This window comes from Peromyscus maniculatus, chromosome 13 (assembly GCF_049852395.1).
Source record: "Peromyscus maniculatus bairdii isolate BWxNUB_F1_BW_parent chromosome 13, HU_Pman_BW_mat_3.1, whole genome shotgun sequence".
Lineage (NCBI taxonomy): Eukaryota > Metazoa > Chordata > Mammalia > Rodentia > Cricetidae > Peromyscus > Peromyscus maniculatus.
Window position 1 is genome coordinate 39466752 of NC_134864.1, and position 17670 is coordinate 39484421.

At 49.9% G+C, this 17670-nt stretch overlaps 1 protein-coding gene across 15 annotated transcripts; it reads left to right on the forward strand.

The window, feature by feature from the left end:
- The first annotated feature begins 1230 nt into the window (after window positions 1–1230).
- Window positions 1231–17312, forward strand: Tuba4a (tubulin alpha 4a). 15 transcript variants are annotated; one of them, XM_076550016.1, is made up of 8 exons: window positions 1266–1383; window positions 7158–7236; window positions 8936–9182; window positions 9519–9576; window positions 12055–12925; window positions 15386–15608; window positions 15896–16044; window positions 16268–17312. In XM_076550016.1, the coding sequence occupies exons 5-8, from the start codon at window positions 12422–12424 to the stop codon at window positions 17237–17239; spliced, it is 1848 nt and encodes a 615-aa protein (XP_076406131.1). In that variant the 5' UTR covers window positions 1266–1383; window positions 7158–7236; window positions 8936–9182; window positions 9519–9576; window positions 12055–12421; the 3' UTR covers window positions 17240–17312. The 15 variants fall into 15 exon arrangements, with proteins under 15 accessions (XP_076406135.1, XP_076406133.1, XP_076406142.1 ...); XM_076550021.1 differs by having other exon boundaries at window positions 9016–9182; window positions 11148–12925; XM_076550024.1 differs by having other exon boundaries at window positions 9016–9182.
- Window positions 17313–17670: the final 358 nt, after the last annotated feature.

Genomic DNA, 17670 nt, shown 5'->3' on the forward strand with positions numbered 1-17670 from the left:
AAAAAGAGTTGGCTATTGCACGAGATTTTAGTCCACCTCATTTATCGGCTCTATTCTCCCAGGTCCCACCAGCCCTAGAACAGTAAAGGGGGGCGGGAAATGTTGAGGCAGGGTCTCTTGTAGCCGAGGCTGACCTCAAACTTCCTATGTAACTGAGGCAGGCCTTGAACTCTGATCCTCTTGCCTCCATCTCCCAAATTTTGGGTTTGCAGGTGTGAGCCACCATGCCTAGAACCCGATGTAATTTTTAAAAAATGGTAAAGGTTACAGACAGACAGCTCACAGAGGAAGAAATGCTGGCTTCTAATTTATGAAAAGATCTTCGGTCCCATTACAAGGAAGAGTTATAAACAAAAGCTGCAGGAAAAAGCACTTTGCTCTCTGACAGTATTTGAAGTTTGAATATTTGACAATATTCAAAAAAGCTTAACACACTGAAGGCAAGGCCATAAGCACAGCTACCGTCAGGCATTTGTAGTGGGAGAGCCGATCAGTGGGATTTACCTAAAGACAGCGATATGGGACACAACAAAATTAAAAGTGTAGCATTAGATGCAGCAAAGCCAATTCTACAAACTGTGGTTATACATATATGCAAATAAGTCCAAGGGTTAATGCATTTTTCTTTTTCTTCCTTTTTTTTTTTTTTTTCCAAGCCAGGGTTTTTTTTATGTAGCCCTGGCTGTCCTGGAACTTGCTTTGTAGACCAGGCTGGCTTCAAACTCAGAGATCTGCCTCGGCCTCCCAGGTACTGGGTTAAAGGCAAGCGCTACCATGGCAGGCTTTTAGAAATAAATCTTTAAAAAAAGCAAACAAAAATTCAGCTGTGGTGGCACATGCCTATAATCCCAGCACCTAATGGAAGCTGGAGGATCATGAGTTGAAGGCCTAATTAGATAGATTACATAACAAGAACCTGTCTCAGAAGGGGGGAAAAAAAAAGGTAAACACAATGTTAGATATAGTAGCTGCCAAGAGGAGATTTATTATTGCAGCTCATAAAAGTTGCTGGTACCTTCTGAATCCTGAAGCCTGTGCACAGAAACATTTAGACACACATAAGAAGTTAAAACTAGCTGGGGAATCAGGGCAATGGTAAGAAGCCACACGTATCACCATAAAGTCACAGACCTGGGCCAAATGAGTCATGGGGACAGATAGAAGATAGGACCCAGGGAAATCCAGGGAAGGGGAAGCTCCCAGGTTCTAGATGACTGTGACCTAAGCTGGAGGCATGGCAACAGTAACACCAAGCAAAGCAGACAGGGGTGGCGTTTCAGAAGGAGATGACCAGAAATGCAGCTTTGGCGACAGACATATCCCTGACACAGCAGAGATGAGGTCGGAGGCTGGGAACCTGCCTCATGGGTCTACCTGCAACAGGTAATTGTACCCTGGCTTTAGAAGCCCTAAGGATGAAAGCATTTCCTTGAATTTGAGGGAGTCCCCAGGAGCCAGGCTGGGTGGTGCTCATAGCTACCCCAAGGGAGCTGGGTTGCTTCCTTCCCATACCCACACCCCATCCCACCCAGACCTGTCAGTGCATGCCAATGGGGGCATGGAGATGTGTGCACTAGCTAGGAGGTATAACTGGAAGGAGATAGCCACGTAGACAACCAGGGTGGGCTGGCCAGTACACCAAGCAGAAAGGAACACCGTGCCTATCTATCTGTCTGGGCACCCAGCCAGTCCAGCAGATGGCTCTTTCCTCCTTGTCCTCCCCGTTTGGCCTCTCCTGGGCCCTCACCACACCTCCATGAGGTACTATGAGACTCTTCCGAAGGACAGTGACAGCCCGAAGAGTGTCCCCAAAGAAGCCTCTGTCCTGGTTCAGGCCCTGCTTCATCTGGTGCCACGACGCCCTCTATCCCAGAGTCAGGGCAGAGGAGTTGTCGAGCATCCCCCCCGCCTCCCTGCCCTCAAGGTGCCTGAGTCACTCACTTGTCTAGGCACTGGGCAGCTGACAGGCCAGAAGAGGTGGTGTCTGGCACCACCACGGACAAGAGGGGTGGTGATCTGAGCAAAGGGAGCCAGAGCAGCAGCTTCTGTTCAGGCTTGTCTGGGTTTTGAATCCTAATCCCTCTATTTACTAGCGAGGTAACCTTGGGTAAGACACATAGCTTCTTGAAGCCTAGTCTCCACATCTATAAAATAGACACTCAAGGAACACCCCCTTCGACCAAATACAGACTAATATGGCAGGCAACATCTGGGGTGCCAATCATAGAGTGGTGAACAGGTCTTATCCCCATGGGGCTTGCAGTAGGCATGATGACTACACCCATTTTAGGTTTAAACAAGATAAGGTATCCTGGGGATGCTTATGCACGGCTGGAGCTTGTCCTGTGTGCTGGTTGGTTTTCATTGCCAACTTTGCACAACCCAGAGTCACCTGGTGTGCTGGCCAGTCCTTTGTCAACTCGACATAAGCTAGTTGACAGAGAGGAGAGTGCCTCAACAGGGAAAAAGTCTCCATAAGATCAGGCTGTAGGCAAGCCTGTAGGGCATCTTCTTAATTAGTGATTAGTGTATGAGGGTCCAGCCCATTGTGGATAGGGTCCTGGGTTCTACAAGAAAGCAGGCTGAGCAAGCCATGAGGAGCAAGCCAGTAAGCAGCACTCCTCCATGGCCTCTGCACCAGCTCCTGCCTCCAGGTTCCTGTTTGAGTTCCGGTCTTGGCTTCCTACGATGTGGAAGTATATAAACCTTTTCCTCCTCAGCTTGCTTTTTGGTCATGGTGTTTCATCTCAGCAACAGAAACTCTGAACTAGGACACCTGGGAAGAGGGAACTTCAGTTGAGGAATTTCCCAGATCATATCGGCCTGTGGCCACATCTTCGAGAGACTGTCATGACTCATGATTGATGCAGAAGTACCCTGTGGGTGGTACCATCCCTAGGCAGGTAGATCTGGGCTGTACAAAATAAGTTAGCTGAGCATGAGCCAGAGAGCAGCATCCTCCGTGGTTTCTGCTCCAAGGTTCCTGCACTGACTTCTGTCAATGATGCATTGTGACACCTGGGAATGTAAAATGAAATAAATTCTTCCCTCCCCAAGTTGTTTTTGGTCATGAAGTAGTAATATTTGATGAGCTGCATCTAAAATATTGCTATAATCTTGCTTGGGCATGCTTTATACCAGCAGTTCTCAACCTGTGGGTCACAACCCCTTTTGGGAGTCACATATCAGAGATCCTGCATATCAGATGTTTACATTACAGTTCATAAGAGTTGCAAAATTACAATTATGAAGTATCAATAAAATAATTTTATCGTTGGTGGTAAGGATCTGTATTAAAGAGTCACAGCATTAGAAAGGTTGAGAACCACTTTATACTGGTATGAAAAGGGATGTGATGTGACCTTGGGACTCAGGCGTTGTATAACCATGATCTCTAGATTTGGAGTTGAAACTATTTGCAGAACCTGGAAGGCTGGGATGATTAACTCCGAAGCTCATCAGCAATGCAGTAGATCTACTGTATGCTTGGGGACAAGACTGTGACAGGGACTGATCACCACTCACCAACCACAGTGGTCTCCAGGCCCACAAACACTGCATGGGGGGGGGGGACATGTTTTCCAGCCTCTCTCCCACTAAAAAGGTGGCATCATCTCCTCCATTGGTGGTTTTGTCACTGGGCATCTGCCTGACTGAGTGGGTCCCATGTTCCAGGCAGTAGAGTTCCCAGGAGGGCACTGGCCTTCTACACACTGACTGCCCCAAGTGGACAGAGATGCACTCACACTGAACAGGCAGAGGACAGCTTTGGAGAAACCTATGCCTTGCCTGGCCACAAGTTCCGGCTCCTTCTCCTTCTGTGGTTCTCTAGTTGAATGTCAAGGGTCCTGGACGTGGCATTCCTTTCCCACCTCCTGTGTCTAAGCATTGCTGGGAGCGTCGAGGACCGGCAGGCACCGGCTGCTGGGGCAGTGCCAGAACTCTGGGGGAAACAGATGTGGGTAGATCTAAGATTCCAGTGCCTCCCTCGGTGACTAAGCACCCCAGTGAGGGACGTGAGGAGACCCGATGGGTCTGGCAGAGTGTGATAGCAACCCATCTATGTTCAGAAAGAAATGGGGAGCCCCAGTGAGGAAAGCAAGAGAAAACAACACAGGAATAACGACAGTTAGGGAAGATGCTCCCACCAAATTTGGGATAGAGTTCTCTCTGACAGAAGGAAGTGGGTCCAGCTGGAGACGCGGCGGCCAGTGCTCAGTACAGTGCTCCTTGTACTTTTCTTGCATTACTGTGTCTCGTGGCTTTATTCCCTGTTTTCTTCACCGTTGTTGTGGAACTTAGAGCCTCATCCAGGCTAACAAGTCCTCCACCACTATAGCTTCATCCTCACACCTTAAAAAAAAAACACTGTTTTTGAGACAAGGTCACACTAAGTTGCCCAAGCTTGTCTCCAACTCCCGAGCTTCCTGCCTCAGCCCCTCAAATAGCTGGAGTCACAGGCCCATGCCACCACGCTTGACTAATATTTTGTAACATTTAATGAGGATGTTTTATTCATAAACCTAACACACCATTGGCTTTTAAAATATTTCCTACAGACCTTGATTTATGATTTTTGGGTGAATGGAATTTATCCAGAAGTGATCTGCATCTGAGATCAAGAATGTCTATTCCTCTTGTATAAGAATCTTAACCTTTTTATTGATGTCCTCCTTATTAAATGTGGGTGATAATAAGAGTCCTTTCCTGGGATGAACGACTAGGAGACATGAATGAAAGAATACTTAAGCCATGCTGCCTTTAATCCCAGCACTCGGGGAGGCAGAGGCAGGCAGATCTCTGTGAGTTCAAGGCCAGCCTGGTCTACAGAGTGAGATCCAGGACAGGCACCAAAACTATACAGAGAAACCCTGTCTCGGAAAAAAATAAATAAATAAATAAATGCTTAAAGCTGCCTTACATACACACTCGGGTGCTTAATACCTGTTGGAGCTCCCTACCAGTTTCTCGGCCCCCAGAGTTATGATAAAAGAAGATAATGAGTTAATCTGTGAGAGATTTAGACATGCAAGAACTCCCCAGGTGTGGGAGGAAGGGAGCCCGATTTGCCTCACCCAGGGCCCGGCAAAGCCAGCACCTGAAGTATTCCTGAGCCTACCCAGTCTCCATCCATGAAATCAGACACAGTCCTGGCCCCAGTCTACACAGGGTGTCTGGCTTCTCAGGGAACAAAGCTCCATGCTGTGAGGCAGCAGGTTTGGAACAAAGAACTTGCCTCTGGAGAGGCCGTTTCTTCGCCTCAGCTTCCCGGGCTCCTATTTCGGTAAACATGGTATCATCTCCTACCCAGAAGGCTTTGTTGTGTTGTTTGGTTTCCATTTAATAAGCACGAATTAGATGCCTCGCAGTGCCTTACAGGCTTCTCACGCATAGCACATCTTCACAGCAATCCCTCAGATGGCTGCCCCCACCCCTGCCCCGACCCCTGACCCACACTTTACTGTGAAGGAAACTGAGCCTGGGAAAGGTTAGGCTTTTCTATCTTGCCTGGTAGGAAGACAGCTGAAGATGTCAACCGTGCCTGGCCGGTGTACAACCCAGACCAACAGCTATAGATGCATGGAACATTCCTTTCACATTCTCTCTCCTGCTAATATGTAGCCGCAATGAGAGGTTACACAAAGGTGTGACACATGAGCCAGGGAGCGACAGCTTATAGACGGATATGTCTCCAAAGCTGTCCCTCGACAGCTGAAAGAAGGGAACCAGAGCCCCAGAAGTCTGCATCCGTAAGTGGGTGCAGGGTTTGAACATTCAGCCAGAATGGAAAACATCTGCACTTTCTGCTTAAATTCTGGTGACCTCCCTGCCACTGATCACCCTTGAATTCAGAGCCCTTGACCAGCTCTGCTCCTGAGCCTAGGCTGTCCCAGCCTCTTGTCCATTCCCCGTACACGCTTCCCTGTACCAGCAAATACCTATGGAAGTCTCTCTTGAACCTAACATTACTTCACTACATGCTGTAGCCCCATGAACATCTGGACTCCCAAGTTTCCTTTACCCCAGTCTTCTGGACCTACTGGGCCCCTCATCCCTGCTTTTCATGCTTCCTGGCCAGGAATGGTTGGAGTCTGATGCCTGTGTGTCTGCCACTTGGCAGAAAGATGAATCTATGAGAAACCTGCTCCTGATCTTTTTTTTGGTGTGTGTGTGTGTGTGTGTGTGTGTGTGTGTGTGTGTGTGTGTGTGGTGGTTTTCAAGACAAGGTTTCTCTGTGTAGTTTTGGTACATGTCCTGGATCTCACTCTGTAGACCAGGCTGGCCTCGAACTCACAGAGATCTACCTGACTCTGCCTCCGGAGTACTGGGATTAAAGGCGTGCGCCACTGCGGCGGCCCTGATCCATCCTTTCTGATGGCTCTCATTGTGGAATGCTGTAAATAAATAAGTGAAACACCAAAACCCAAGAAACACTGCGTCCCAGGAGAGAGCTGACCTATTGACTGTTACAGGAACAGCAAGCATGCATTCAAGAGTCCAGTCTGGGTCCAAACAGGGGAGCTGAGTGGGGTGGGCAGAGGAGGGGCATGCAGGTATCCAGGTCTGTTGACAGTCACATAATCCCATTTTCTGGATAACCCTCACAGCTGGCAGAGGATTTTGAAAAGAAACCCCCAGAACAACACCTCCTTCTGCGGTTGGCAAGCCCAGGAAGTGGAATGTGGGCGGGACTAGGATGATGTCTGCAGCACTCCAGAAATAATGAGGCCTCAAGCAAGAGATAAAACCTAGGGCATTCTCAGTAGGAACTCAGAATGCCATGAAATACAGAGAACCAGACTCTAATGAAACCCGTGTCTAAGATCTACAAGCAGATAGCTTCTTTTGCTCTGGTTACTCATCTGTCCAATGGGGAGAAGGAGTAATAAGAGTTTCTCAAAGGGGAGAAACTTTCATAAATGCTTGGCCCAGATGTGCCGCTGTTCTCCACTGGCAAAGCAAGATGCTGAGTTTGATTGATTGATTGATTGGTTCTGTTTTGTCTTTGAAATAGGGGGTCTCATTATGTAGCCCTGGCTGAGCCTCCTGCCTCTGCCTCCCGGGTGCTGGGACTGTAGGCATGACCACCGGACTTGGCTTTTGCTTTATAATTTGTAATGAAGCTCTCCTCCTGTCTGTTTTGATTCCCTCCGAAGCTTTGCGAAGGAGACAAGATGGTCCTCCCTCTCCCAGGATGAAGAAAAAGAAAATGAAGTCTCTGGTGTCCCGCCCAAGGTCACATGGGGGTTCATTAGTGGTGGAATTAAGATTCTTCTGAGACCCGGGCTCAGCTTCTTCTTGCACATGGCAGTATTCATAGCCCCATAACCCTTCCTGTGTTTACTTCAAATTATGTATGTGTGGTGACATGCCTTCTTAAAAACAGCCCCCATGTCCTCATCTCCTTCCTCCTCCGTCTTGAGCCCGTAGCCAGCCCAAATCACTTGGTGCAATCCCTCTACTCTCTTGGCCCCACATTAGCTTCAGCGTTCTCATATGACAGACAAGAACCTCTGTTAAATCCACTTCTTCACCACCTGAACAGTGGCTGTACAGAAACCCAGCGTCGTGTGGACATCACAGTGCATTTCTTCAGTTCCTCCTCCAGTTAGAACCACAGCCAGGAATAGGGTGTTACAAAAAGTATGTCCCTTTGCAATCCTGTCCAGGAAGCAGTGGCTAATGTGAAATTCTAGCTACTGTGGCCAATGCTAGAAAACTTGTTCTGAGACAGAGGCCTTTTCAGAGACCCTCTTACAACCCAGGTAAGGAACAGCCCAGAATCTCCAGATGGCTACCTCCCATTGTGGGTGTGGACCCAAATCTCCAAAGCCAGAATTTTCTCTTTTTTTCTGGTCTAATTGGCAAAGAGAGGAGTCCTGGGTTATGAAAATACCCAGGGTTGGTGAGGGAAACCTCATGATGAACTGGGCCACAAATAAACCAGAGACTTTAGGAATTATTAACCAGATGGATCGGCATGGGACAAGAGGTCCCTTTAGGCCCCAAACTCACTTGTATAGCCTTTAAACATCTTCCAGACTTTGGACCTAGATGTCTCAGAATTGGCCCGGCCATCACCAACTCTGCTATCCAAATGTCAGAAAGATGTCACGCAAAACAGTTTGAAGATGCTGAGGGGATTGGGCTTTGTTTTGTGCTGAGACGGGGGTTTCTTTTCTTTCCTTTTTGTTTTGTTCTGTCACCCAAGGCTGTCCTGGAACTCGCTACATAACCAAAGCTGGCCTCAAATTCCCTCTCCTACCTCAGCCTCCCCAGTGCTGGGATTACAGATGTGTGCTGCAGTTGTTTGTTTGTTTGTTTTTGTTTTGTTTTGTTTTATTCTTTTGCTTTTTGGGGGGCCCATCATCCAGCTCCCAAATAAATCGCACATGGAGGCTTATTCTTTCATATGAATGCCTGGCCTTAGCTTGGCCTGTTTCTAGCCAGCTTTTCTTAAATCATCCCATCTATTTTTTTGCCTCTGGGCTTTTACCTTTTACCTCTATTTCTGTATATCTTTTCTTTCCTTCTTATTCTGCAGGGGTTTGTGTTTTGGAGAGATCGCAAGTGTGGGGAGCGTGCTGTAGGGTCTCAAAGTAGACCACCACACTGGCTGGGAGGTGGCTTCAGGCACGCAGCAAGAGGGGAGCATGGCTTGGCCTAAAGATGCAGCAGGAGGGCAGTGAGAACAGCTACCTGCTAAGGCTGGGTACAGCAGCCCCCCAAAACAGCCTCGCCTGCCCTGTCCCGACTCCTCAGCCAGATTTTCTTTAAGTACCCACCTCTCCAATTGCTCAGACCAAGGGGTGACTCTACCTCACTCTAGATCTCCCCTCCGCCCCCCAGAAGTTGGTTGTGGAATGGGCTAGTGAGACAAGGATGTCTGCTAATGTGTCCTTCCTCATCCCTTCCCTTTCTATTTTTCTTGCAGGGGGTTGGCCTTAAGGAAAGGTTTTTCTCTTAGATGAAAAGAGATATAAGAAACCTTTCTCCTTCCCTGCCTTAAGACAGTGTCCTATCAGGCCATGACATTTTGATCTGCAGCAGCCATTTTGTGATCAAGAGGGAAGATGTCATCAGCCTACTGAGGACGCCGGAGGAGAAAGCTGGAAATACTGGAGTTATGGGTGATACCATGGAATGAACCCTGGGTCCGCCCTACTCTGACTTCTAACAGGGTAATGAATATCTGCATTGTTTAATCCATGAGTAGACATGCATTCTATTATTTGCAGCTCAAGAAAAATATTCTAATGAAAGAGCAGGAAGGAAGGACAGGCATACACCTGTAATCTTGGAGAGAGAGAGAGAGAGAGAGAGAGAGAGAGAGAGAGAGAGAGAAGGAGATGGAGGGGGAGGAGTCATGAGGTTTTTTTTTCCTTCACCATTGTGTGAACATGCAATGTAATTCTATTCTTTCTGTAAACCCCTACAAATATTACAATACTTATACAACGAGCATTCAACAATCCCAAAGTAGAAATAATATATTGAAAATCCTACTGGTTGTGTAGGTGCACACATGGAATCCTAGCACTCAGGAGTCTGAAGCCAGAAGATCATGAGTTCAAGGTCAGTCTGGACTACATAAGGAGATCCTGTCAATAATAATAATAATAATAATAATAATAATGTAAGTAGGCCATGAAGTATCATAGTCACAGGCTCCAGGATATGGGAGGGGGCATTATTCTGCCTACCTCAGTAGTTAAATGTGAACACAGGTCTGGAAAGAACTGCCAGTACTAAGGTAGATTTGACACCTGGGATGTCATATGAATGCAGAAAGGAGTTAGCAAAGGAGACAGGTCTGCTTGGAAGGATGACCCTCATCTAGCACCTGGGACTCTGGTTCTCAGCGTTCACAGCCAACAGTGGGTAGATATGGATCGATCACTGTAGACTGTGTAAACAATATGGTTTGTGCCAAATACCCACTTTCCATTATGATTCTAACATTTTGGTAAGTGCTAGGCAGAGGTGCTTATGGGGCAAGCCTTTGGGAAAATCTCAGCTACTGAATCTCCAGTGGGTTTACATGGGCACTGTATCCCTTGAGGCTTGGGTATAGAAACCTGGCTGACAGTCAGGCAGTGGTGGCACACAAACGCCTTTAATCTCAGCACTAGGGAGCCAGAGCCAGGTGGATCTCTGTGAGTTCGAGGCCAGCCTGGGCTACAGAGTGAGTCAAGTGAATGAAGACAGACAGACATAGAAACAGAAAAGCTAGGGTCGGGTGGACTGTGAGCACTCTGATGGAGACCTACTAATTATTGAAACAACTAGAACCTTAACACATTTATTATGTATAGCATGGGAGAGGAATTAAGTCTCTGTAAGGAAGCACTCTCAGGTTAGAAACATCCAGGGAAGCTGTAGTTGCTAGTTTTTGCATATACTGACCAATGATTCATAAACATTCATGCTTGGATCAGAGGAAGGCTTTGCCATTCTGAGCATAACTGAAGAATACTTTGGTGCTTTCCCATGGGTCTAGGGTGTTGGTTCTTTACATAGCTGTGCCCATGTCACAAATGCACATGCATGGGCTAGAGAGATGGCAAGTTGGTTAAGAGCAGTGGCTGCTCTTCCAGAGGACCAGGGTTCAATTCCCAGCACCCACGTAGCAGCTCACAACTGTCTGTAACTCCTGTTCCAGGGGATCCAACACCCTCACACAGGCATACCTGTGGGCAAAACACCAACGTACATAAAATACAAATATATTATAAAAAATAAAAAAATACACATGCACCCAGGTTGTCATTCACTCTTCATGAGTTCACTCAGGCCTTCATTGGCTCCTCACACAGAAATATTGCAGGGAAATGTTACTGGTTTTCTATGTTGAAAGAAGAGCATGCTTTGCGTGAACCCTGATGGGAGATAAAAAGCATAGACTTCCCCCAGTCCCCTGTGTCTTTCCCCTTCTGACCCAGTAGCCCATCGTTACCACATAATTGCTGTCAACCTAAGCCATGAGCACATTATGTGAAAAATCTGTGAGTCCTAGGGACTCTTCTAACATGGGGGTGGGGGCTTGCAGGATACCACAACCCAAAACTCCTTGGTCTTTTCATATGCTAACACCATGCAGTCCAAATAAAACCTTTCTTCTTTTGTTTGTTTGTTTGCTTTTGCAGTACTGGGGACTGAACCTAGGGCCTTGCACATGCAAAGCAAGCACTCTACCTCCAGGCTATACCCCCAGCAGAAGGCAACATTTCTGAGAGGGACTTTGGCCTCTCAGCTGTTCAGATGCAGCCCCATCTCTGAAGAATAACAGATTATTGAATGAATGCATTCTTAGCAAATGTTCTAAGTAGCATGCTAAGAATCAGGGATTTAAAAAAAAAAAAAAACAACCACGAACAAACAAACAGAATGATGCAACATAGCCCTTGCCTTCAGGGATATAAGACAGGTTCACAACCAACTAGAGTGGTACGCAGTACAGATACTAAGACAAGTGTGAATGGAAGCTATGAGAATCCAGGTGGTTCCTTATCCATTGCTCTGCACTTGTCTGGCGCCCACAACTGAAATGGTTACCTCAGTTTTTACAAATGAAGAGCTACATCTGAAGGTCAAACAAGTTTAGAGTTTTGCCTGATACCTCAGATCTTTTATATCCCTTCTGATGGGTGGGTACGCAAGGAAACAAGAGAAGGCTGCGACGTGGTCACTGCGGCCTTCGATCATCAAGGCTCTTTCCTCTGACCAGAGCATGACTCATGTTTGGAAGCAGCCTAATGCCCTAAATGCCCTTGCTCATTTTCATTTTATGAATGAGCGCCACCACCACCCCTCCATGCTAGGCATTGAACACAGGACTTCACAATGATGGACAAGCATGCTACCAAATGAATACACCTTCAGGCTCTCCTGATGAACCTTAATTCTAACCAGATGGCAAGGACTGGGAAGAGAGTTTGTCAAATTTATTGTATTCTTTTCTATCTTCTCTAAGTCAAATGCCACTAGCTGCTTTGTTGATGGAAAGTTGCCATCACTGTATATTTTATGGTATTGTGTTATGTTGTCAAACAGCCCTGTCCCTAAGACGAGGATGGGAAGAAAGGCCGGTGAATCTTTTCCAAGTGGCTAACCTGCGGATCAGGTTTCTTAAGGTCATGACAACCAGCACCTGGGCTGTTTGATGGATTTTCTCTGCGAGAGTAATGTAAGTCTGAGAAAGCAGAAAGAAGTTTTAGAAAGGCCTGTCAAAACAAAACGGAAATGAAACGTAAAAAGGAGGAATCTCTTCAGCTGTTAACGCCAAGAACTCGGTGGAGCCAAGTCACTTGCCCCAAGTTGCATAGGGGCGCCCGGATGCTATCCCGGGGGCTCTGGGTTTTGTGCTCCGCAGCAGCGGGCAGGCGGTCGCGGCGAGAGCTCACTAATAGTGACGGCGCTAATGACGGAGCCGCTGACCGGCGGGTGGCCGGTGAGAGGTGGCAGATTCTCGCGTCGGCTCTCACAGATCGGCTGCGCGGCTTGGCGCTGCCGGACAGTCTACAGGATCGGCACCCTGGGGCTCAGGCTCTGTAGTTCTCGGTCCTCGGCCTCCCACAGGTGTGGGCGAAAGCCTGCCATCTCGGCCGGGGACCAGCAGGCGGCGGTCTGCAGTAAGGGGGTCTCGGGCGACCAGCCCCAACAACCCAGCCCTCCCGAGGCTCCGGGGTGGCGACGCTTGGAGGACAGCGGAGAAGGCCAGGGACAGCCGCTTCTGAAGGATTGCTTGAACCTCATTCCCCCTCAGTCGGAACACCTGCACCATGGGCGTCCACATGACGCAGGTGCAGTCAAGACACGCCCTGCCACCGCACCCTGCGTCCCTGCTTCGGATCTTCGGAATCCGTGGCGTCCGCTCAAAACTAGAAACGAAAATGGGCCGCTGCTCCTAACCCAAACCCGACAGGTGAGGGAATCCGGCGCGGCAGAGGGAGGGATCAGATCAGACTTGGCTTCATTCCTGGGGGCCACCTACCCTGACGGGGTGTGGTCTTTAGACCGCCCCGCCCCGTGGTGGGCGGGCTGAGCGCGCGGGTCCCGCCTCCTGCCTATAAGAGTGGTGCGGCACTGCAGCTCCGCAGATCTCACCGAGACCCGTGACCCTGACTCTACGTGAGACGCACAGCCCAGATTCATCATGGTGAGTGAGGCCCCACCAGGATCTGTCTGGTCCTGTAAATGCCCCGCTCCTTTGGGAAACTTCCTCTAGAGATGCCGGGGACCCTTCACTTAGCACTCCGAGTCTCCGGGAGATGCAAGAGTTTTGCACTTCCCCCCACCCCTCCTGGTGACTTTGGCCTAGTGTGTTGTCCACCTTCAGAGTCTGGGGACCGGGGGAGGATGCTTCTTCACTGGCAGAGAGGGGCCCTACTGTGGTGCCCTCCTGCCGTATACCAAGCGTCTTGTGCCCCAACCCTCCTAAGGGGAGTCACGCGGTCCTGCACCCAGTCCTCCCCTCGGGCGGCGGAAGACCTGCTTGGCTGCCCCCGCCACCCATCTATCTATCCCCTGAGTCCCTGGAACTGACCGAACACGTGCTTGGCGCCGGTTGGTAGAAGGGGTTACTTAGTACCGCACCCCGACTTCCTCTGTGTGCCTCCTTCCCACTTACACCCCCATACGTGACTCAGCACCCCCTTCTGAGCCAGGAGGGGTGGCGGGAATGGGGTTTGGCCTCGGGAGGCCAGCGGGCCCCTCCTACGGGAGCTTGGGTGCTTGGAGGACGGGCAGAGACAGCTGGCGCTGATCGACAGCCCCGGCCGAGGCCAGGTTGGCGGCGGGGGGGGGGGAGGGGGAAGAGGTGCACGTAGGGGGTTGTATTTATAGCCCCGGAGCGGGGGCAGAAACCCAATCCGGGCTTTCGGCTGGGAAGTAACTGGAAAGACTCCAGTAGGAGAGCTAGACGTAGGGCCCAGGTACAGATGGCTCTCCCCTTGCCTGGTGCGAGAGGCAAGGCGGGTTTCCTCAAGGGCCCCCTAGCAGGTTCCGCTTCCTTTTCTGGGTACTTAGAAATTGCATACACCCCCACCCCCTGGCCATTTGGTTGTGGGAAGGGTGCTGCGGGGGGTTAAATTTTGGACTGCCTGGCCGGAGGGAGCCTCGGGGCGCCAGTGCGCCGCCAGCATACCTGTATTGCCTGCACCTGCCGTCAGCGCTTACCCGCATTATTGCTGCTATTTCGGTGCAGGCTGAGGCGGAGGATGGAGGTGGTGAAGCCATGCAGAGTGTGGGGGTGGAGGTGGGGAGAGGAAGGAGGCAGATGGGATTGATTCCCCAAGGCCAGATGGGATTTAAAGGTGGTGGGGGTTACCGCATCCTGATGGCCAGAATGGGTCAGTGGATACCAGATGGAAGGTTGAGACACCTCTTTGCCCACAGGAAAGAAGGGGAGAAGGTTGTGAGAAATTTTAGTTCATCTTCAATGCAAAGATTAAACAAGTAGGGTGCTGGCTATAAACTGTAAAAACATATTTTAGAAGCTGCATGGATTGGAAGCAGCTGGAAAGCCTGTGTCTGTCTCTCTCTCTGTCTCTCTCTCTCTGTCTCTCTCTGTCTCTCTCTCTCTGTCTCTCTCTCTCTGTCTCTCTCTCTGTCTCTCTCTGTCTCTGTGTCTCTCTCTGTCTGTCTCTGTGTCTCTGTCGTCTCTGTCTCTGTGTCTCTGTCGTCTCTGTCTCTGTCGTCTCTGTCTCTGTCTCTGTCGTCTCTGTCTCTGTCTTCTCTGTCGTCTCTGTCTCTGTCTCTGTCTTCTCTGTCTCTGTCTTCTCTGTCTCTGTCTCTGTCTTCTCTGTCTGTCTCTGTCTTCTCTGTCTCTGTCTCTCTTCTCTGTCTCTCTGTGTGTCTGTCTCTCTGTGTGTCTGTCTCTCTGTCTCTGTCTCTGTCTGTCTCTGTCTGTCTGTCTCTGTCTGTCTCTCTGTCTCTGTCTCTCTGTCTCTGTCTGTCTGTCTCTCTGTCTCTGTCTGTCTGTCTCTGTCTCTCTGTCTCTCTCTGTCTCTCTCTGTCTGTCTCTCTCTCTCACACACACCCTGTTATAGTTGCCGCAGCTCTGCCTGTCATGTGTGCGTGCCCTCTGTCCTCTCTGTGTCCTGTGGATGTAACAGGATTATACAGCTCTCACTTGATAAATTCTCTACTGAGAACTAGGCTAAGGGGTCGGTCTGCCCTACTGGATGGATGCCTCCAGTCTGGGGAGCCCTGTGTTGAGACTGGAGAGGCTCCCAGCTGCTTCTGACCTCTGTCAGCTCCAACCTTACTGTACTTTTACCAACTGAGTGACCTTAGCTAATAGGTGCCAGGCCAGGAGAGACCGTCATGAGGTGGGGAGTTGTGGATGTGGCACTCATGCTGTGACCTTCTCTGTATCCCTCAGCGTGAATGCATTTCAGTTCATGTGGGGCAGGCGGGTGTCCAGATGGGCAATGCCTGCTGGGAGCTCTACTGTTTGGAACATGGGATTCAGCCTGATGGGCAGATGCCTAGTGATAAGACCATTGGTGGAGGAGATGACTCCTTCACCACCTTCTTCTGCGAAACTGGAGCTGGGAAACACGTGCCTCGGGCTGTCTTTGTGGATCTGGAACCTACCGTAATTGGTGAGTGGGGAGGGGTGATGGTGGTGGTGGTGGTGGTGGTGGTGGGGTGGGGAGGGGAGGGGATGGGGGTGCACTCTTGAGGGTCGAGAGTGTCTCGACTGGGTTTTTGTGATCTTGAAGCCCCTTGACTTTATTTGATGATGAAGATGGATGCTGGCCCCGGGCTGGCAGGATAAGCTAGTTCTATGTATCTGGCTTTAGCTGCCACTCTGAGGGTGGGGAGGAGGGTCTCTGCTGAGCATAGCCTTGTGGTTTTTGTCTCAGCAATGTGATGTATGGTCTTTCAGATGAGATCCGAAATGGCCCATACCGCCAGCTCTTCCACCCAGAGCAGCTAATCACTGGGAAAGAAGATGCGGCCAACAACTATGCTCGTGGCCATTATACTATTGGGAAAGAGATCATCGACCCAGTGCTGGACCGGATCCGCAAACTGGTGAGAGTATAGCTTGGCAGGGAGGGAGCTTTGGACTCCATGTGCAGGAAGTTTTCAGATCCATTTCCAGGATCACCTCTGGCTGTGTTTTAGAATTTGGTGCTGTTTAGGGGGACATTCAGTCTTTGCCCTAACTTCTGAGATACTTTAGGTCTCGAAAAACTAGAAGAAAATTCCTTGGGCGTCTCCCTACCTATATTGCTCTTTCTTCCTTGCCTTTCAGTCTGATCAGTGCACGGGACTCCAGGGCTTCCTAGTATTCCACAGTTTTGGAGGGGGCACCGGCTCTGGCTTCACTTCCCTGCTCATGGAGCGACTTTCTGTTGACTATGGCAAGAAGTCCAAGCTGGAGTTCTCCATTTACCCGGCTCCACAAGTCTCCACAGCTGTGGTGGAGCCCTATAACTCCATCCTGACCACCCATACCACCCTGGAGCACTCAGACTGTGCCTTCATGGTAGACAACGAGGCCATCTATGACATCTGTCGTAGAAACCTCGACATCGAGCGTCCAACCTATACCAACCTCAACCGCCTCATCAGCCAGATCGTCTCCTCCATCACAGCTTCCTTGCGCTTTGATGGGGCCCTCAATGTGGACCTGACGGAGTTCCAGACCAACCTGGTGCCCTACCCTCGCATCCACTTCCCCCTGGCCACCTATGCCCCAGTCATCTCTGCAGAGAAGGCCTACCACGAGCAGCTGTCAGTGGCAGAGATCACCAATGCCTGCTTTGAGCCTGCCAACCAGATGGTGAAGTGTGACCCTCGGCATGGCAAGTACATGGCCTGCTGCCTGCTGTACCGTGGAGACGTGGTGCCCAAAGATGTCAACGCTGCCATCGCTGCCATCAAGACCAAGCGCAGCATCCAGTTTGTGGACTGGTGCCCCACGGGCTTCAAGGTTGGTATCAACTACCAGCCACCCACCGTGGTGCCTGGGGGGGACCTGGCCAAGGTGCAGCGTGCAGTGTGCATGCTGAGCAACACTACCGCCATTGCTGAGGCCTGGGCCCGCCTGGACCACAAGTTTGACTTGATGTATGCCAAGAGGGCTTTTGTACACTGGTATGTGGGTGAGGGCATGGAGGAGGGTGAGTTCTCTGAGGCTCGAGAGGATATGGCTGCCCTGGAAAAGGATTATGAGGAAGTAGGCATCGACTCCTATGAGGATGAGGATGAGGGAGAAGAATAGACAGATACTTGGAGCCTATTTTCATTGTGCTCATTGCAAAATCCTTTCGAAATAAAAGTCTCCTTGCACGGTTTCTTGTCCCCTTTGTGAGTGCTTGAGTCCTCTTCCTGCCTTGGCTGCTACTTCCCGCTGTTTGCCACTCTTGACCTTTTAGCCTTACATGGCTGAGGGTGGGCCCGTATTGAGCCCCAGAAAGTATGAAGCTAAGGACTTTGATGTAAGGTCCTAAGGACACCCAGGATAGGAAAGAAACGAGAACCAAATCTTGGACCTTTCTGGGTAGCTACAAACTATTGCAAGATCCAAGTCTTCACTTTCCCAACGAGGAATTGGTGTCTGGTAGCTTCTGTGCTGGATGGCTGGGCTGCTCTTGCCCAGCTGCTGCTCTTCCTTCACTCAACAGCTTTGGAAGCAAGGCTTGGCCCAAGCGT

Excerpts from the sequence above, each read along its gene's own strand:
- Tuba4a (XM_076550020.1), top strand. The coding sequence starts at position 12,422 with ATGACGGAGCCGCTGACCGGCGGGTGGCCGGTGAGAGGTGGCAGATTC. Across the intron at positions 15,609-15,895 it reads TCTGGAACCTACCGTAATTG|ATGAGATCCGAAATGGCCCA; the intron begins GTGAGTGGGGAG and ends ATGGTCTTTCAG. Across the intron at positions 16,045-16,267 it reads TGGACCGGATCCGCAAACTG|TCTGATCAGTGCACGGGACT; the intron begins GTGAGAGTATAG and ends CTTGCCTTTCAG.